The sequence below is a fragment of the Meira miltonrushii genome (assembly GCF_003144205.1).
Source record: "Meira miltonrushii strain MCA 3882 unplaced genomic scaffold FA14scaffold_2, whole genome shotgun sequence".
NCBI classification, from domain to species: Eukaryota; Fungi; Basidiomycota; class Exobasidiomycetes; order Exobasidiales; family Brachybasidiaceae; genus Meira; species Meira miltonrushii.
Genome location: NW_020289944.1, coordinates 1,571,364 through 1,583,986, shown reverse-complemented (window position 1 = coordinate 1,583,986; position 12,623 = coordinate 1,571,364). Strand labels below are relative to the sequence as shown.

General features: G+C 44.5%; 8 protein-coding genes across 8 annotated transcripts; 3 read left to right on the top strand and 5 right to left on the bottom strand.

Annotated features, from left to right (window-relative positions):
- The first annotated feature begins 958 nt into the window (after positions 1-958).
- FA14DRAFT_133185 (protein serine/threonine phosphatase 2C) lies at positions 959-2,326 on the top strand. The gene is made up of 4 exons (XM_025496965.1): positions 959-1,178; positions 1,221-1,492; positions 1,688-1,813; positions 1,874-2,326. Exons 1-4 carry the CDS (start codon positions 968-970, stop codon positions 2,144-2,146), a joined length of 882 nt encoding a protein of 293 aa, XP_025355468.1. The 5' UTR covers positions 959-967; the 3' UTR covers positions 2,147-2,326.
- Positions 2,327-2,359: 33 nt separating this feature from the next.
- Positions 2,360-3,445, bottom strand: FA14DRAFT_154590 (uncharacterized protein; the record flags this gene model as incomplete). Its single annotated transcript, XM_025497698.1, has 1 exon — positions 2,360-3,445. One exon carries the CDS (start codon positions 3,443-3,445, stop codon positions 2,360-2,362), a length of 1,086 nt encoding a protein of 361 aa, XP_025355467.1.
- Positions 3,446-3,786: 341 nt separating this feature from the next.
- On the top strand, positions 3,787-4,599 carry FA14DRAFT_121503 (putative PRE7-20S proteasome subunit; the record flags this gene model as incomplete). The annotated part of the gene is made up of 1 exon (XM_025496469.1): positions 3,787-4,599. The coding sequence occupies one exon, from the start codon at positions 3,787-3,789 to the stop codon at positions 4,597-4,599; it is 813 nt and encodes a 270-aa protein (XP_025355466.1).
- A 56-nt stretch (positions 4,600-4,655) lies between these two features.
- On the bottom strand, positions 4,656-5,420 carry FA14DRAFT_160432 (uncharacterized protein). Its single transcript, XM_025498673.1, has 2 exons — positions 5,304-5,420; positions 4,656-5,238 (listed from the first exon to the last, which is right to left on the bottom strand). Exons 1-2 carry the CDS (start codon positions 5,304-5,306, stop codon positions 4,741-4,743), a joined length of 501 nt encoding a protein of 166 aa, XP_025355465.1. The 5' UTR covers positions 5,307-5,420; the 3' UTR covers positions 4,656-4,740.
- A 483-nt stretch (positions 5,421-5,903) lies between these two features.
- On the bottom strand, positions 5,904-8,170 carry FA14DRAFT_160431 (WD40 repeat-like protein). The gene has a single exon (XM_025498672.1). It carries the CDS (start codon positions 8,089-8,091, stop codon positions 5,998-6,000), a length of 2,094 nt encoding a protein of 697 aa, XP_025355464.1. The 5' UTR covers positions 8,092-8,170; the 3' UTR covers positions 5,904-5,997.
- Positions 8,171-8,313: 143 nt separating this feature from the next.
- Positions 8,314-9,717, bottom strand: FA14DRAFT_160430 (uncharacterized protein). Its single transcript, XM_025498671.1, has 2 exons — positions 9,583-9,717; positions 8,314-9,518 (listed from the first exon to the last, which is right to left on the bottom strand). Exons 1-2 carry the CDS (start codon positions 9,692-9,694, stop codon positions 8,389-8,391), a joined length of 1,242 nt encoding a protein of 413 aa, XP_025355463.1. The 5' UTR covers positions 9,695-9,717; the 3' UTR covers positions 8,314-8,388.
- A 156-nt stretch (positions 9,718-9,873) lies between these two features.
- FA14DRAFT_38172 (uncharacterized protein) lies at positions 9,874-11,604 on the top strand. Its single transcript, XM_025502272.1, has one exon. It carries the CDS (start codon positions 9,918-9,920, stop codon positions 11,541-11,543), a length of 1,626 nt encoding a protein of 541 aa, XP_025355462.1. The 5' UTR covers positions 9,874-9,917; the 3' UTR covers positions 11,544-11,604.
- Positions 11,605-11,827: 223 nt separating this feature from the next.
- On the bottom strand, positions 11,828-12,466 carry FA14DRAFT_107609 (uncharacterized protein; the record flags this gene model as incomplete). The annotated part of the gene is made up of 1 exon (XM_025495817.1): positions 11,828-12,466. A coding segment is annotated over one exon (639 nt), but the record flags the coding sequence as incomplete, so codon positions are not given.
- Between the last annotated feature and the right edge of the window lie 157 nt (positions 12,467-12,623).

The window sequence follows — 12,623 nt, the reverse complement described above, 5'->3', positions numbered from 1 at the left end:
TTCTGCCAATCTCATCAAAGGCAAAGGGAAGAGTGTTGAACATACAAATGCTTCTGTTGATGATCGCTCGGCTGACGGCTTGTACGAGCTGCTGGCAGCAATGATGAAATCTCAGCAAAGGCAGTTGCTAACGACAGGAAGAGAGGCATACGAGCACGATCGTAATAACGGCAAAGGGAAATCCAAACAATCTACTAGCTTTTCAGAAGAACATGCTGAAGCTCAACCGTATCACAGTTCATCGGGATTCTTTGATACAAACAAGGCATTGCCCGAAGCTTCTCCTTCACATTCTCCCAGTCCTAGTCCAGGTCCTTCATCTGAACGCTCAAGAGATCAAGTAGGATTTCGGTCGAACATGCCAGACGTTAACGGTCCAAAACCTAAATTTGCCGTTACTACCAGCGCGGAATCCAGTATTTCCTCCAACACAGCAGGAGACGGAAGCAGCAGTAAATCGGCCAAGCTACAATACCTAGCTTCAACATCATCTGCAACACCACCACAAGGATCTTCCAGTTCTTTACCGCCTCAAGCTTCATCTTCTTCTGGCTCCACGGAACATTGGGCAAAGACCTTTAGACTTCCTCGATCGACCAAAGATCATGAATTTATGTTTGAGCATGGTGCATATGGAATTCCGAAAAGACATCCGCTTTCCTCCGTTCGAAAAGCATCTTCGGGCTTTAATGGGAAGGGAGAACGTACCTCACCAAGTCGTGATGTGGTTCCAACGAGTAAAGTAAGAGCGGCTACAGATATGCTTGCTGCTGCTGCTGAATTCCTTGCGGGATCTCAAAGTGTTCCCCCTAATGCTGCAAACACATCTGAATTCAGACCTTTTAGAGGTAACGATGCTCTCCAAGCAGCTCTGGCAGGAGGAAGTACCGCAGAAGGGTATGAAGTTCAACAACACTTTATTGAAGCAAACAGAGCAGATACAGATACAAAGACAGACGCGCACAGGATGGCCATCCGAGGACCTGATGGAAGGGTGATCAAGGAGCGTCTACGTAGTGTGCAGGTTGGAGAAGATGCTTACTTCTTACGGCCTGACGCTTTGGGCGTTGCTGATGGTGTAGGCGGATGGGCTTCACGGCCAGGTGCGGATCCAGCTCTGTTTTCGAGATTGTTGATGCACTTTTGCGCCGTTGAACTTTCACGTTATGATGGATTGAGTGCATCTGAACTTGCAGCTGATAATGGTAGCCTTCTCAAAGCATGGGCATCCGTTGATGCTGTTGAAGTGATGCATCGAGCATGGGAGAGGTGTGTGAGAGCTTCAAGAAGGGAAGGAATACTGGGCTCTTCGACTGCATTGATTGGTATTTTGAGAGGAGAAGAATTACGTATTGCTAATATGGGAGATTGTGTCTTGATGATCATTCGTGGAGGTGAGATGATGTTCCGTAGTACAGAACAACAACACAGTTTCAACTTCCCTGTTCAACTTGGAATGATGGGCGATACGACGGATACGATCAAGAAGCACGTTATGGCATCGCAAAACCGTGATCGTGCGGCAGCAGAAGGAGAAGTGGCAAGTGGAACGATGGAAGATTACGATGCAGTAGAAGAAGATCGAGGCTCCCCTAAAGCACAACAGAATGCAAACGGTAATAGCAAGAGCAGGAACGACACCGCTCCACCTGTCACGCCTGACCGTCAAAGCGCTGAAGATATTGAGCCTGATTGGGACGAACCTAGAAGGGATGCAGGTAGATGGACAGTCCGCGTGAAAGCAGGCGATATCATCGTTGTTGGTTCGGACGGATTGATGGACAATTTGTTCGACGAAGATATCATTGAAGAGGTGATTCGATTTTTACCGCCATCACAAGCCAATGCAGAAGGAGAAGAGCAAGAAGTAAAGATTGATGCAAGTAATTTCTCCCCTCAAATGGTATCGGAAGCTCTCTGTAGTCGTGCGAAAGCTGTATCTGAAGACAGTCGTGCGATCAGCAGTCCTTTCCAACAACGTGCAATGGAAGAAGGTTTGAATTACGTTGGTGGAAAGCACGATGATATTTCCGTTTTGGTTTGTCTTGTTGGTGAAAGGGATGGATTGGTTTTTGAAACAGAAGGCGAACAAAAGGATGAACAACAAGCACAAGAAGAAGTCAAAGCAGAGAAAGCACAAAGATGAAGAAGCAAAACGAAAAATTACGCTTAAATTATAAAATTATGTGATTGCCTTGCACTATTTATTCAGCAGAGATTCTAACGAAAAGATATCTCTCTAGATGTACACTTTATAACGCCTTTTTTCGAATTACGGATGTACAATAGATGGCGCTTAATATATTTCCTATTGAGCAAATGCGAGAAGCGTGATGATACAGATAAAGTACATGTATAATTACAAACTATCAAGGAAGCTTTGTAAACCAGAAGAGCTGGTTGACTTGGTATTTGAGCCAGATGATTTGTTACCATCATCTTTCTTCTTTTTGTTGGCCGCCAGCATGTTACGTAATGCTTGTTTGTCATTTCCTTTCGCTTTGGTATGTGGTGGCCTTGAAACCAACTGTGGCTGTCGACTCTGACTGCTTGTGTTGGAGGGTATCTTTGGCTCACTTGAATGTAGAGGGGGAGCCTTACTTTTGTTGACCAATTCGTCAGGCTGTGGAGTTTGTTGTGTAATCTCGATGCTTTCAACTGCACTCGGCGCTTGAGAACCCCTTTTGTCTTTCTTCTTCTGCTTCATTCTTGCATCTAGAGAAGCAGTGTTCAACCAATTGTTGTCAGAATCTTTCGCTTTTAGTGGATGGTCTGGCTTCTGTACTGGATCTCCATCCTTCTTTTGCTGGGAAGACAAGATTTTGTCCTCGTGAGAAAATCCAGGCTCAATGCGAGCTTTTTTGGTTGCTTGATCATGTAGAGCTGGATTGCTGCGTTGACTTTTAGCGCTAACAGTCCTTCTGACTCGCATTGATCGCAACTCTCTTTTCGACTCTTTATCCGGCAATCCCATCGGCGATCCAGAACCGCAAGCTGCACACACCAAGCCTCTACGAACTGGGTCAAAACTTGCGTTCATCCCGACGAGCAGGGGGACAGAACAAGCGATGCAGTGCGGATTTTGAGCCTCATACCACTCTGGTAGCGCATGGCTCAAAGAAGGATATATTGGACCATTGTCTTTGTCAGCCTGAATTGTTGAAGTTGATGCACTTGGTACGCTGTTTGATTGCCGCTTTTGCAGACCTTTTTCAGCCGGGAATGGTCGAGTGAAACGCTCTATTGAGCCATCAAAAAGCGCTCTCTTGTGGGAAACGGACTGACTAGTGCTCACTTGCAGTGTTTGAGATAATCGCACAGATTGATCAGCACCTAAGTGACCATGTCCCAAAGCAACGAGTAAGCGACTGGCTTTGTCATGATGTAAAGCGGTTAGATCATGCTTGGGTACGGGAGAATCCACCACTTGGCGATTTGAATTCATTGTCACGATATGTCAGACTGCATCACGATCACGGATGCATCATCAAATTCTCTTGATGCCTCATGATTTTCGGTTAAGGTGATGGTGTCAAGATTACTCCACCAAAATTATAGTTTGAGAAGAAAATCATTAAGCCTTTCAGAATATTTCACGCTTTTGCGCTTGTTAATCATCAAGCTTGAAGACCGAACGCGCACGTCCCTTTTGGCCCACTGTACAAGGACGCGTAAGTTGAACAGAAGTTGGAAAGGCACACTTCCTAACCACAAACAGCTTCTCTTACTCAACAACGACCAAGAAGATTACCAAAGATGGTCGTTTCTCTCGTAGATCAACGTATGATGCCATCCAGTGCAATGGCTCCAAACGCACATGGCATTCAACAGCGATCATTCAACCCATACACAGAAAATGGTGGTTCAATCATGGCAATCGCAGGTACAGATTTCTGTGTGATTGCTGGCGATACCCGTCAAAGTGAAGGATATCAAATTCAAACAAGATATAAGCCAAAAGTGTTTCGTTTAACAGATCGTGCTACTTTGGCCACCAATGGATTCGCAGCCGATGCAGAAGCTTTGGTATCTCGTATCAAACAACGATTAGAGATGTACAGACATGCACATGGAAGTAGTATGCCAATCGCAGGAATCGCAAGAATGATCTCAACAATCTTGTACGGAAAACGATTCTTCCCTTATTACGTATATAATATCTTGGGAGGTTTGGACGAACAAGGAAAAGGTGCCGTGTACAGTTTCGATCCTGTTGGAAGTTATGAACGTGAGTTTTGCCGGGCTGCAGGCGCTGCTCAAAGTTTGCTACAACCCTTCTTGGACAGTCAAGTGATGTTCAAGAACCAGCTTTCGACACCACAACGTAAATTGCCCGAACCTGGAACGATGAAATTAGACGAAGTCTTGAAGCTAGTCATGGACAGTTTCACAGGAGCAACAGAGAGGCATATCGAAGTGGGAGATGGGTTGGAGATGTTCGTCGTCCGTACACCACCAGCAGAAGGTCAAACGTCACAAGCAGGATCAGCAATCTCGACGGATCTGCAGGCATGGGGTGCAGTTGAAGCATTAGGAGGAGAAGATGAACAGGAGGAGCAAGCCGTTGTTGTGATTCGCAGAGAACTGAAGAAGGATTAGATGTGTTTCTTAATCGCTACTAAGGTAATATCTATCACGATAACTGACAATCATTGTGGGAGAAGTCGATTGAGAATGTTATGGTATGAGGAAAGAGAATACACAAAGTCTAGGAACGCACAGACGGAGAAGGTGGATGCATCAGGCTTTTGCAGTTGCAGTTGCAGGTGCAGATCCACCGAACCAACCGCCAAACCAGCCATTTTGAGCTGGTGCAGCTGCTTCCGGTGCCTTTTCTTCAACTGATTCGGTTGAAACCTTTGTTTCGTCTCCTACACTTGTATCAGCAGGCGAAGCTTTTTGAGCTTTGGATTTGTTCTTTACTCCGGCGGCGGGTAAAGTGAACAGTTTGTTCTTTTGAACTTTAGCAAATGCTTTGCCGCTAAACTTTGGTTTATCAGCCAGATTATCCGTGCGTAAAGCCATTGTGTTATACGTGTAACCGTTCCTGTCTGGCCTTTCACTGAAGGGAACTTGACAACAACACATGCATGCTGCTAAAACGTCACATAAACCGACGAGTAAGCTGAATAAGCCTCGAACCAACATTGCTCCTACTTCTCCTACGGCTAAGAAAACGGTTGAAAAGATTTCACCGATGAGCAAGAAAGTGCTTGCGAAACATGAACAGACGATACCCTGAAAGCGAGGGAGGGAAATGTCAGCTTTCGACTCAACGAACTTTGAGATATACTCTGACTCACCATTTTGATAGATTGGTAAGATAGGTAATTGGAGTGTAAAAGTGTTTGGCTTTAGGGAGATTGGGGGATTCGTTAAAAAGTCGTAAAAGTCGTCAAAAGTCGTTAAGTAGAGGGGTATGATGGTGTTAAGGAACTACAAAAATGTATCGAGTTTGACATTATATTCATTGATGCACACTCGCATCTAAATTTAGACAAATTATGACTGAAAGAAAAGCACATCAATCAAAACACTGCTTTGAAAGACTGGCTGATTACACACACATATTGCATGTTCCTTGTTCGCCGTGATCAGATACAAGACACAACTTAAAGCTCGGCACACTCAGGGGTGAATGCGGCAAAAACGGTTAAGCGTTCAAAAGCTGCATGCCTTTTGCAGCGCTAAGCCTCCCTTTTTTGTTTTGGAAAATGAGCATACGCCCCTATCTTTTGACTTGGGTTCATTTTTGAGTTTTCCCCGCACGCACAAACACTAACCCTTCGTACTAACAACCCGTATCTGCTTTTGACGCTGAAGAAATTACTGGCAGACTTTGACATCAATAGCAATATATGAAGGTGCAAGTTCAACTTATGTCATCAAAGTCAAGACATGTTCGTTTGTATTCGTGCTCAATGTCATTATTAACATAATAAAATATAAAATACATTTGTAATCATTCATACATAGAGATTGATATTGCAACTGCCATCAAGCAATCACACAATCTTCCTCTTCTCCATCTCCTCTATCGACAACAATTCGACGAGGATTACCATCTCCATTCCCGCTCACCATCATATTTCGAGCTAAGAAACGCATTAGCCCACGCGAGCTCATAGAGGGACCCGGGTCGCTTGCCTTTTCTGCATTCCTTTGCAAAATTCTCTCACGTTGATTGAATCGATTGAAAGATTGTTCATCCGTTCTTGCAGATCCCAAAGGCCCAAACAATTTGACTGTATCATCGATACCACTAACAGCACAGACTGGTAAGGTTGGATGTTGCGCTAATACATTCACAACACTATCATCACCTTTCCATATTCCAACCAATTCCGCACTTTCATCATTTCGCCAAATAAAGAAATGTCCACAATCCGATCCGCTCCAAACATATTCATCGTTTGAACCAAGAAAACCACAATCTTTCACCGTCTCGACATTCATGTGACCCGTGAACCGCTTTGACGGATAAACGATTGGAGCATCACCGCCGCCAAGACCATGTCTCTGAACATCTTCCATCGCTTCATCTTCACTGGAATCGTCCCATTCAGGATACATGTCTTCATCGTCATCGTCTTCCTCGCCGTTTTCTTCATCGTCTTCCTCTTCATCGATTATACCTTGCCTTGTATATGCACGTAGAATATCCGACGAGGTCAAAGTGATCTCTTCGTGACCATCAGAAATCTCGTCGTAGTTGTCTTCTTCATTGCTGTCGTCCAACTCGTCTTCATCTACAAGATCGTCGTCTACGTCAATGTCGTCCACGTCATCTTCCTCAATGGGATTTAGTTCACCTGCATCGGCCGGAGAGGAAGAAGCACCTGCGTCATCAGCTCCATGCATCTTCTGTGAATGAAAGTGCCCTATTGGTACTAGGGTAGGAGTTGCACTTCTTGACGTCTTTCGACGTTTATTAGTAGAAAGCGTAGCGGAAGTCTGTTTCTCTCCTGGATCTTTTTTCATATCAAAACGATACAGTCCATCTCCAGAATAGCTTGCAAGGATGTCTCGACTATTACTCTCGGCAATCTTGACGGCAGTGATATGAGCACGCTGGAATCTTTTTCTTCTTCTTGTGGCCGCTTGTTCATCTTCATCATCTTCCTCTTCAGGCAATTCTCTGCTAAACCGCCGTACGCAATGTGTCAAATCTCCATCTTCTTCATTCAACACGCTTCCCCATTCTTTGTGAAGTAATCTTGGAATCATCCTTCTGTCAAGCAAATACACTTTATCGCTTGTGCCTGCAACAGCAAATAGCCAAGGTTCCATCTTTGATACCGACAAAGAATACAGTTCCATCTGAAATTGTACTAACGGTCTTGGACAGCCTTGACCGTAGGCTTTGGATCTTGAGCACGTATGTGGCACCCTCAAATCCGTTTGTCGTACTTCGCCATCTTCAGCACAGCTCAAGAATACATCAGGACTGTTTTCCGTACTGATTCGTTTTGCACGGCTGGTATGACAACGTAATACATGCGTACACGCTCCTTGTCCATCGTGCCATAGCCTATATTCCTTACCGGACAAAAGACGCTCGTTCGTGAATGATGACGCCCTAGTAAGGTCAAAGACTCGCATTTCTGAATCTCCTGCACATGTGAACAATCGTTTATCGGAAGAATTTGGTGCCCATTTCACGCTGAAAATATTTGCTCGATGGCCGGTTTCAATCACTTCAGCTTGTGCCATGTTTAGATGTGGAGCACTTTCGGGTGCGTCAAAATCATTCGCAAATGGTGAGGTATCCGAGCTTCCCATTCTCCATAGTATCACTCGTGTATCATCACTGCCGGAGGCCAAACAATCACCACTTTGAGACCATGTGAGTGCATTCACGCATCCTGTATGACCAATCGTATTGTTGTGCGAATCTCTTCCTCCCAAGACATCGATCCGGTCTAGCCTCTGGACAATATCGTCAGACCATCTGGATGCATGCGAGTATGCATATGATGAAGCATGGGACGGATAACCTCCATTTTGTCGTAACAGTTGAAGACGATCATTTGCAGAGGAAGTGTTGTAAAAGGGCGAATAAGGATTGAAATTTGCCACAGTCAATGGCATCTTGGGATATGTTTCTTTAAGTCACAGATGTGTTCGACATCCTTAGTGATATAGTCACATAGAATCCGTTGTTGTAGAGCGAAAGCAAAGATTGGAAGCATGATCGAATAAGTGATTGCCTAAAATTATCGAGATGAACCGTGCGAGATTTTGACTTAAAGGGTCCGAAGCAAACGCTAACACTACAAGGTCAGCACTTCATAACCACTCACAATAGAATGACGACAAAGTGGATAAATGAATTATACATCAAATGAAAACATGACATTCATTGTCATCTATGAATAACAAAGCTCTTTAACGCTTAGTTCTTGTACTACTTCTACGTCCTTTAGTAGGTGCAGGCTTCTCATCTTCTATCGGAGTTGGCGGCTCCATCATACTGCTATCTAATTGTCTTGCAAATTCGTCTAAATCATCATCATCAGCTTCTCCTCCAGCCGGTGCTGCTACAGCTCCTTCTTCTTCTTCGTCGTCTTCTTCATCCTCGCTCTCGTCGTCGTCGTCGTCTTCATCATCCTCATCTTCGTCATAGGCCATTGCGACTGCACTTCTTTGTGCTGGTGGCCTCCAAGTAGCACTCAAGCTAGATTCCAAACCTGTTGGTCGAGGTGAATTAGCAACACTTAAAGGTGACATACCAGGCGTGGAGCGCATTTGAGTGGTTGTGGGTATATTTGCGCTGGTAGGGACACTGCCAGGTGCATTGTGCGTATTCGAGTTTTGTAATTTAGAGCTTCTGTCCAGGTATGGCGATCCTCTTGGTGTGATGACCTCTTCTGAATTCATCAAGTGACCATGTGCTCCTACAAGGCCTAATCCGGTCTTTATCCCTTTCGGACTTGAGTCACGTCCGTTATCTTGATCTGTACTTTCCCTTTGATCAGTATCCATTTCTTCTAAGTCTAACTGTAGCTGTCTAGCAAAGTCGTCATCGCTTTCTCCCTCTTCCACCGCATCTTTATTCGGTTTCTTTTCCGTTATGTGCATTTCTGAATCCTCTCCTTCTTCCTCTTCATCATCAACATAGAAGGTATCCAACTGCGTCTCAAGCTCTTGCTCTGGTATGTCCAAACCTAAAGCACTTGTTCGGCCGCTCGATCTCCTGCGTTGATTTGATTCAGCCGAGAAAGCATCTTTTGCCTCTTTGCTAAGCTTTGTATGCTTGCGATCAAACTTTAACGAAAAGCTAGATGTTATTCTATCAAGAACATAAGCTTGTCGTCTATCATCCCATACCAAAACACAATCTACATCCTTTGCTGCTGATTGCGTACCAGTGAAACTCTGTGCATCATTTGATTGTTCAATGCCATTCTTTGAGGTTGATCCTCCAGCATACTCTAAGAGCCATTCTGGTTGCGTACACTTTGGGCAGTGCAGGAATGCATCACTTTCTTTTGATATTGATGGCGGTTTAAAGTTGTCTGCGAAGAGGTACAACAGAGTCAGTAAGTTAGTCTGCTGCATCGTTTGTCTTTGCTCACTTACATTTGACTGAAACAAGCGGCTGCCTCGAGGAAGATGTAGATGATTCTCTCTTTGCTTTTAATGATGATCCCAGTAGAATGGGAATTGCCGATGTTGATGCTGATGCACTCATCATTAGAAGAGTGACTATGATGGTGTTGGATAGCACGTTAAGAGGACAGCATACAACCTCAAACCAAACAAAAGTCTCCCCGCGTCTAAATTAACAAGAAGATTCGCACGGGCCAAAATACTAAAAAGGTCTGATGATTGCTTACAAGATATGGCACACGACGCAACTCACCTTTAAACTACAACATCAAAGATTGAGCAGTTCAGAAAACCCATCAAGCAAGATGAGCGAATCAGGTCAGAGCTTCTTGGAAGAAGTCAAGAAGAATTTGACGGAAATTTCGAACTCAAAAACTCCATCACAAAGACCTCCAGCGTATCTCGCAATTCTACGAGACATATTGGCTCAACCTGCATCTGTGTTACCTAGCAATGGACAGTATAGCTTGAAAGAAGCTGTATCTGTCTATTTGGCATATACAGCATTATCTGACACAAATGCAACAGGAGGAAATCTTGTCGTAGGAAGACAAGTTTTACGCGATTTCGATGAGGCGATCGTCGAAGCAGGGAAAAAACATCGAGATGGCCAGAAAGATGATGCAATGACAGATTCAAAAACCATATCTGCGATCGCAGACGAGGATGTGCAGATCGAGATACTAGAAAGTGCATTGGAGCAACTACAACCTCGTGTTTTGAGTTTTGAAGAACAAGCAAATACGATCAGACTGCATTTAGCAGATACATTGGAGAATGCAGAACAATGGATAGAAGCAGCTCGAGTCTTGCAAGGCATATCCCTGGATTCAAGTCATCGCTTCGTATCGGATCTACATAAGCTGCGCATTTACGTACGCATTGTTCGACTTTTGCTGGAAGGTGATGACGCTGTGGGAGCAGACACTATGCTCAAGAGGGCATCCTTGCTGGTCCATAACATTCCTGGCGTGATGTCTTCGAGCTTTGGTATATCAAATAATCCGACATTACAAGAAGCATGGGCAAAGATGTCAGAAGAGGAGAAAATTGAAGCAAAAACGCTTGGTTTGCAATTCAAGCTCAGTCAAGCACGCATTTATGATTCACAACGTCGGTTTGCCGAAGCAGCAAACAGGTATCATGAAGTGAGCTACGTTACAGAAATTGATGAAGCAGAAAGAACGATGATGCTTTCGGCAGCAGTGACTGCTTCTATTCTTGCACCCGCAGGCCCACAACGGTCAAGGATACTGGCTACCCTTGCACGCGATGAACGAACTGCTTCACTACCCCAACATACCATCTTGACAAAGACATTTTTGGATCAAATCATTCGACCGAACGAAATCAAATCGTTCGAGAAAATTTTGAGTCCACATCAGTTGGCATCTTTGCCAAAATCCGAGCAAGATCTGATACGACATGTACGTTCGTCCAAGGATAAGCAGAATGGTGATGTGGCTATGAGTGGTGAGTATGAGGAGGACAAAGAGAGTTCACGAACGGGTCCTTCTACTGTTCTGGATCGTGCAATGATGGAACACAACATCATCGCTGCTTCGAGACTGTATGTGAATATCACTTTGAACGGTTTAGGTAGATTGTTGGATTTGCACAGTCTGGCTGCAGAGACGATGGTGAGAAGGATGATCGTTCAAGGTCGTCTAAAAGCCGAAATTGATCAAGTTGCAGGCTTGATTGTCTTTCACGAGCAAAAATCTCGTGAGATTGGTCTGGCAGCAGGTGCGGCTTCTGGAGCAGCTGGCGGAAAGGAAACCGAACAAGCCAAACAAGAACAAGGTCAAGGCGAAGATGATGATTTGAGCACCGTCTATACACGAAGATGGGATGCCAACATTGCAAAAAGTGCTTCAGGCGTAGAAGAGGTTTGTGCACGGTTACGTGCTCGTGGTTATTTGAAGGTTTGACGATTGGTCCGAACTCTCTTACATTGTACTATAAATACTCAATGTCATCACTGACATGCTCATTGTACATTTGATCATATTACACGTGAAAGTATCTATACATAGTTCGTTTGTCTATCTGTTCACCGTCCTGGTCTTGGCTCCTCCTCTTCCTCCTCCTCTGGTATACTTTGTTGAGATGAAAGGGCTGAATCTGCACTTTCTCCTGCTGCTCCATTGGGGTTTGAGACCGCTGATGACAGGATCGCAAGTGCTTCTTCATCTTCACCTCCAGCCACGCCCCATCCTTCCCGAATTTGGGTCAATACACTTTCGCCAACAACTCTTCGCAATTCCGCCTCTTCTTCTTCGTTTAATTCCTCTCCTGAACTGGCTCCTCTTGCTTCTGCTCTTCGCAGTATGTCTTGCACACGAATCATGAGGGCATCTGTCTGACCATCGATAGCAGCATCCATTGCTTCATTTGTGGCAGGATCCAATTCAGTAGCTTCAGAGGGAAGGTTTTGCGCTCTTTGATACATTGGTTCTTCTCCTGTCACACTTCGAAAATAAGCCGCCACTTCATCCCATTCATTTTCTTCTGCATTTGCGGCAGGTGTATCACCTGCTTCATTTTCATGTTTTGCATTCGCACCAAATTCCTCAATGAGTATACGTGCAACCGAAACGTCTTCTACCGTAAACAATGGTGTATCACCATCTTCATCTGTTGTCTCGATTGCATTTGCGGGTGCTGTTGAATGATTGAGTAAAAATCTCAAAATTTCCACATGTCCATAAGATGCAGCAGCATGAAGTGGTGTATATGTGAATTGATCGGCTGCGATTGGTGAAATATGTTCTACCTCCACTAAATGACGAACACGTTCTAAGTCTCCTTCACCTGCTGCTGTCCAAATGTTCTTTTCTGTTGTTGAGGATGATGATGTATCGCCACCAGCAGTAGTAGGTGTATTAGAAGCGACCGGCATTATGTGGTGTAGAATGATGGTTGTTCGGGGGTTGCGTGTATGCATGACAAGAAGAAAACGTTTTAAAATTAATAAACAAATTTAAACGCGGCTTGCATTAAAGTTCAAT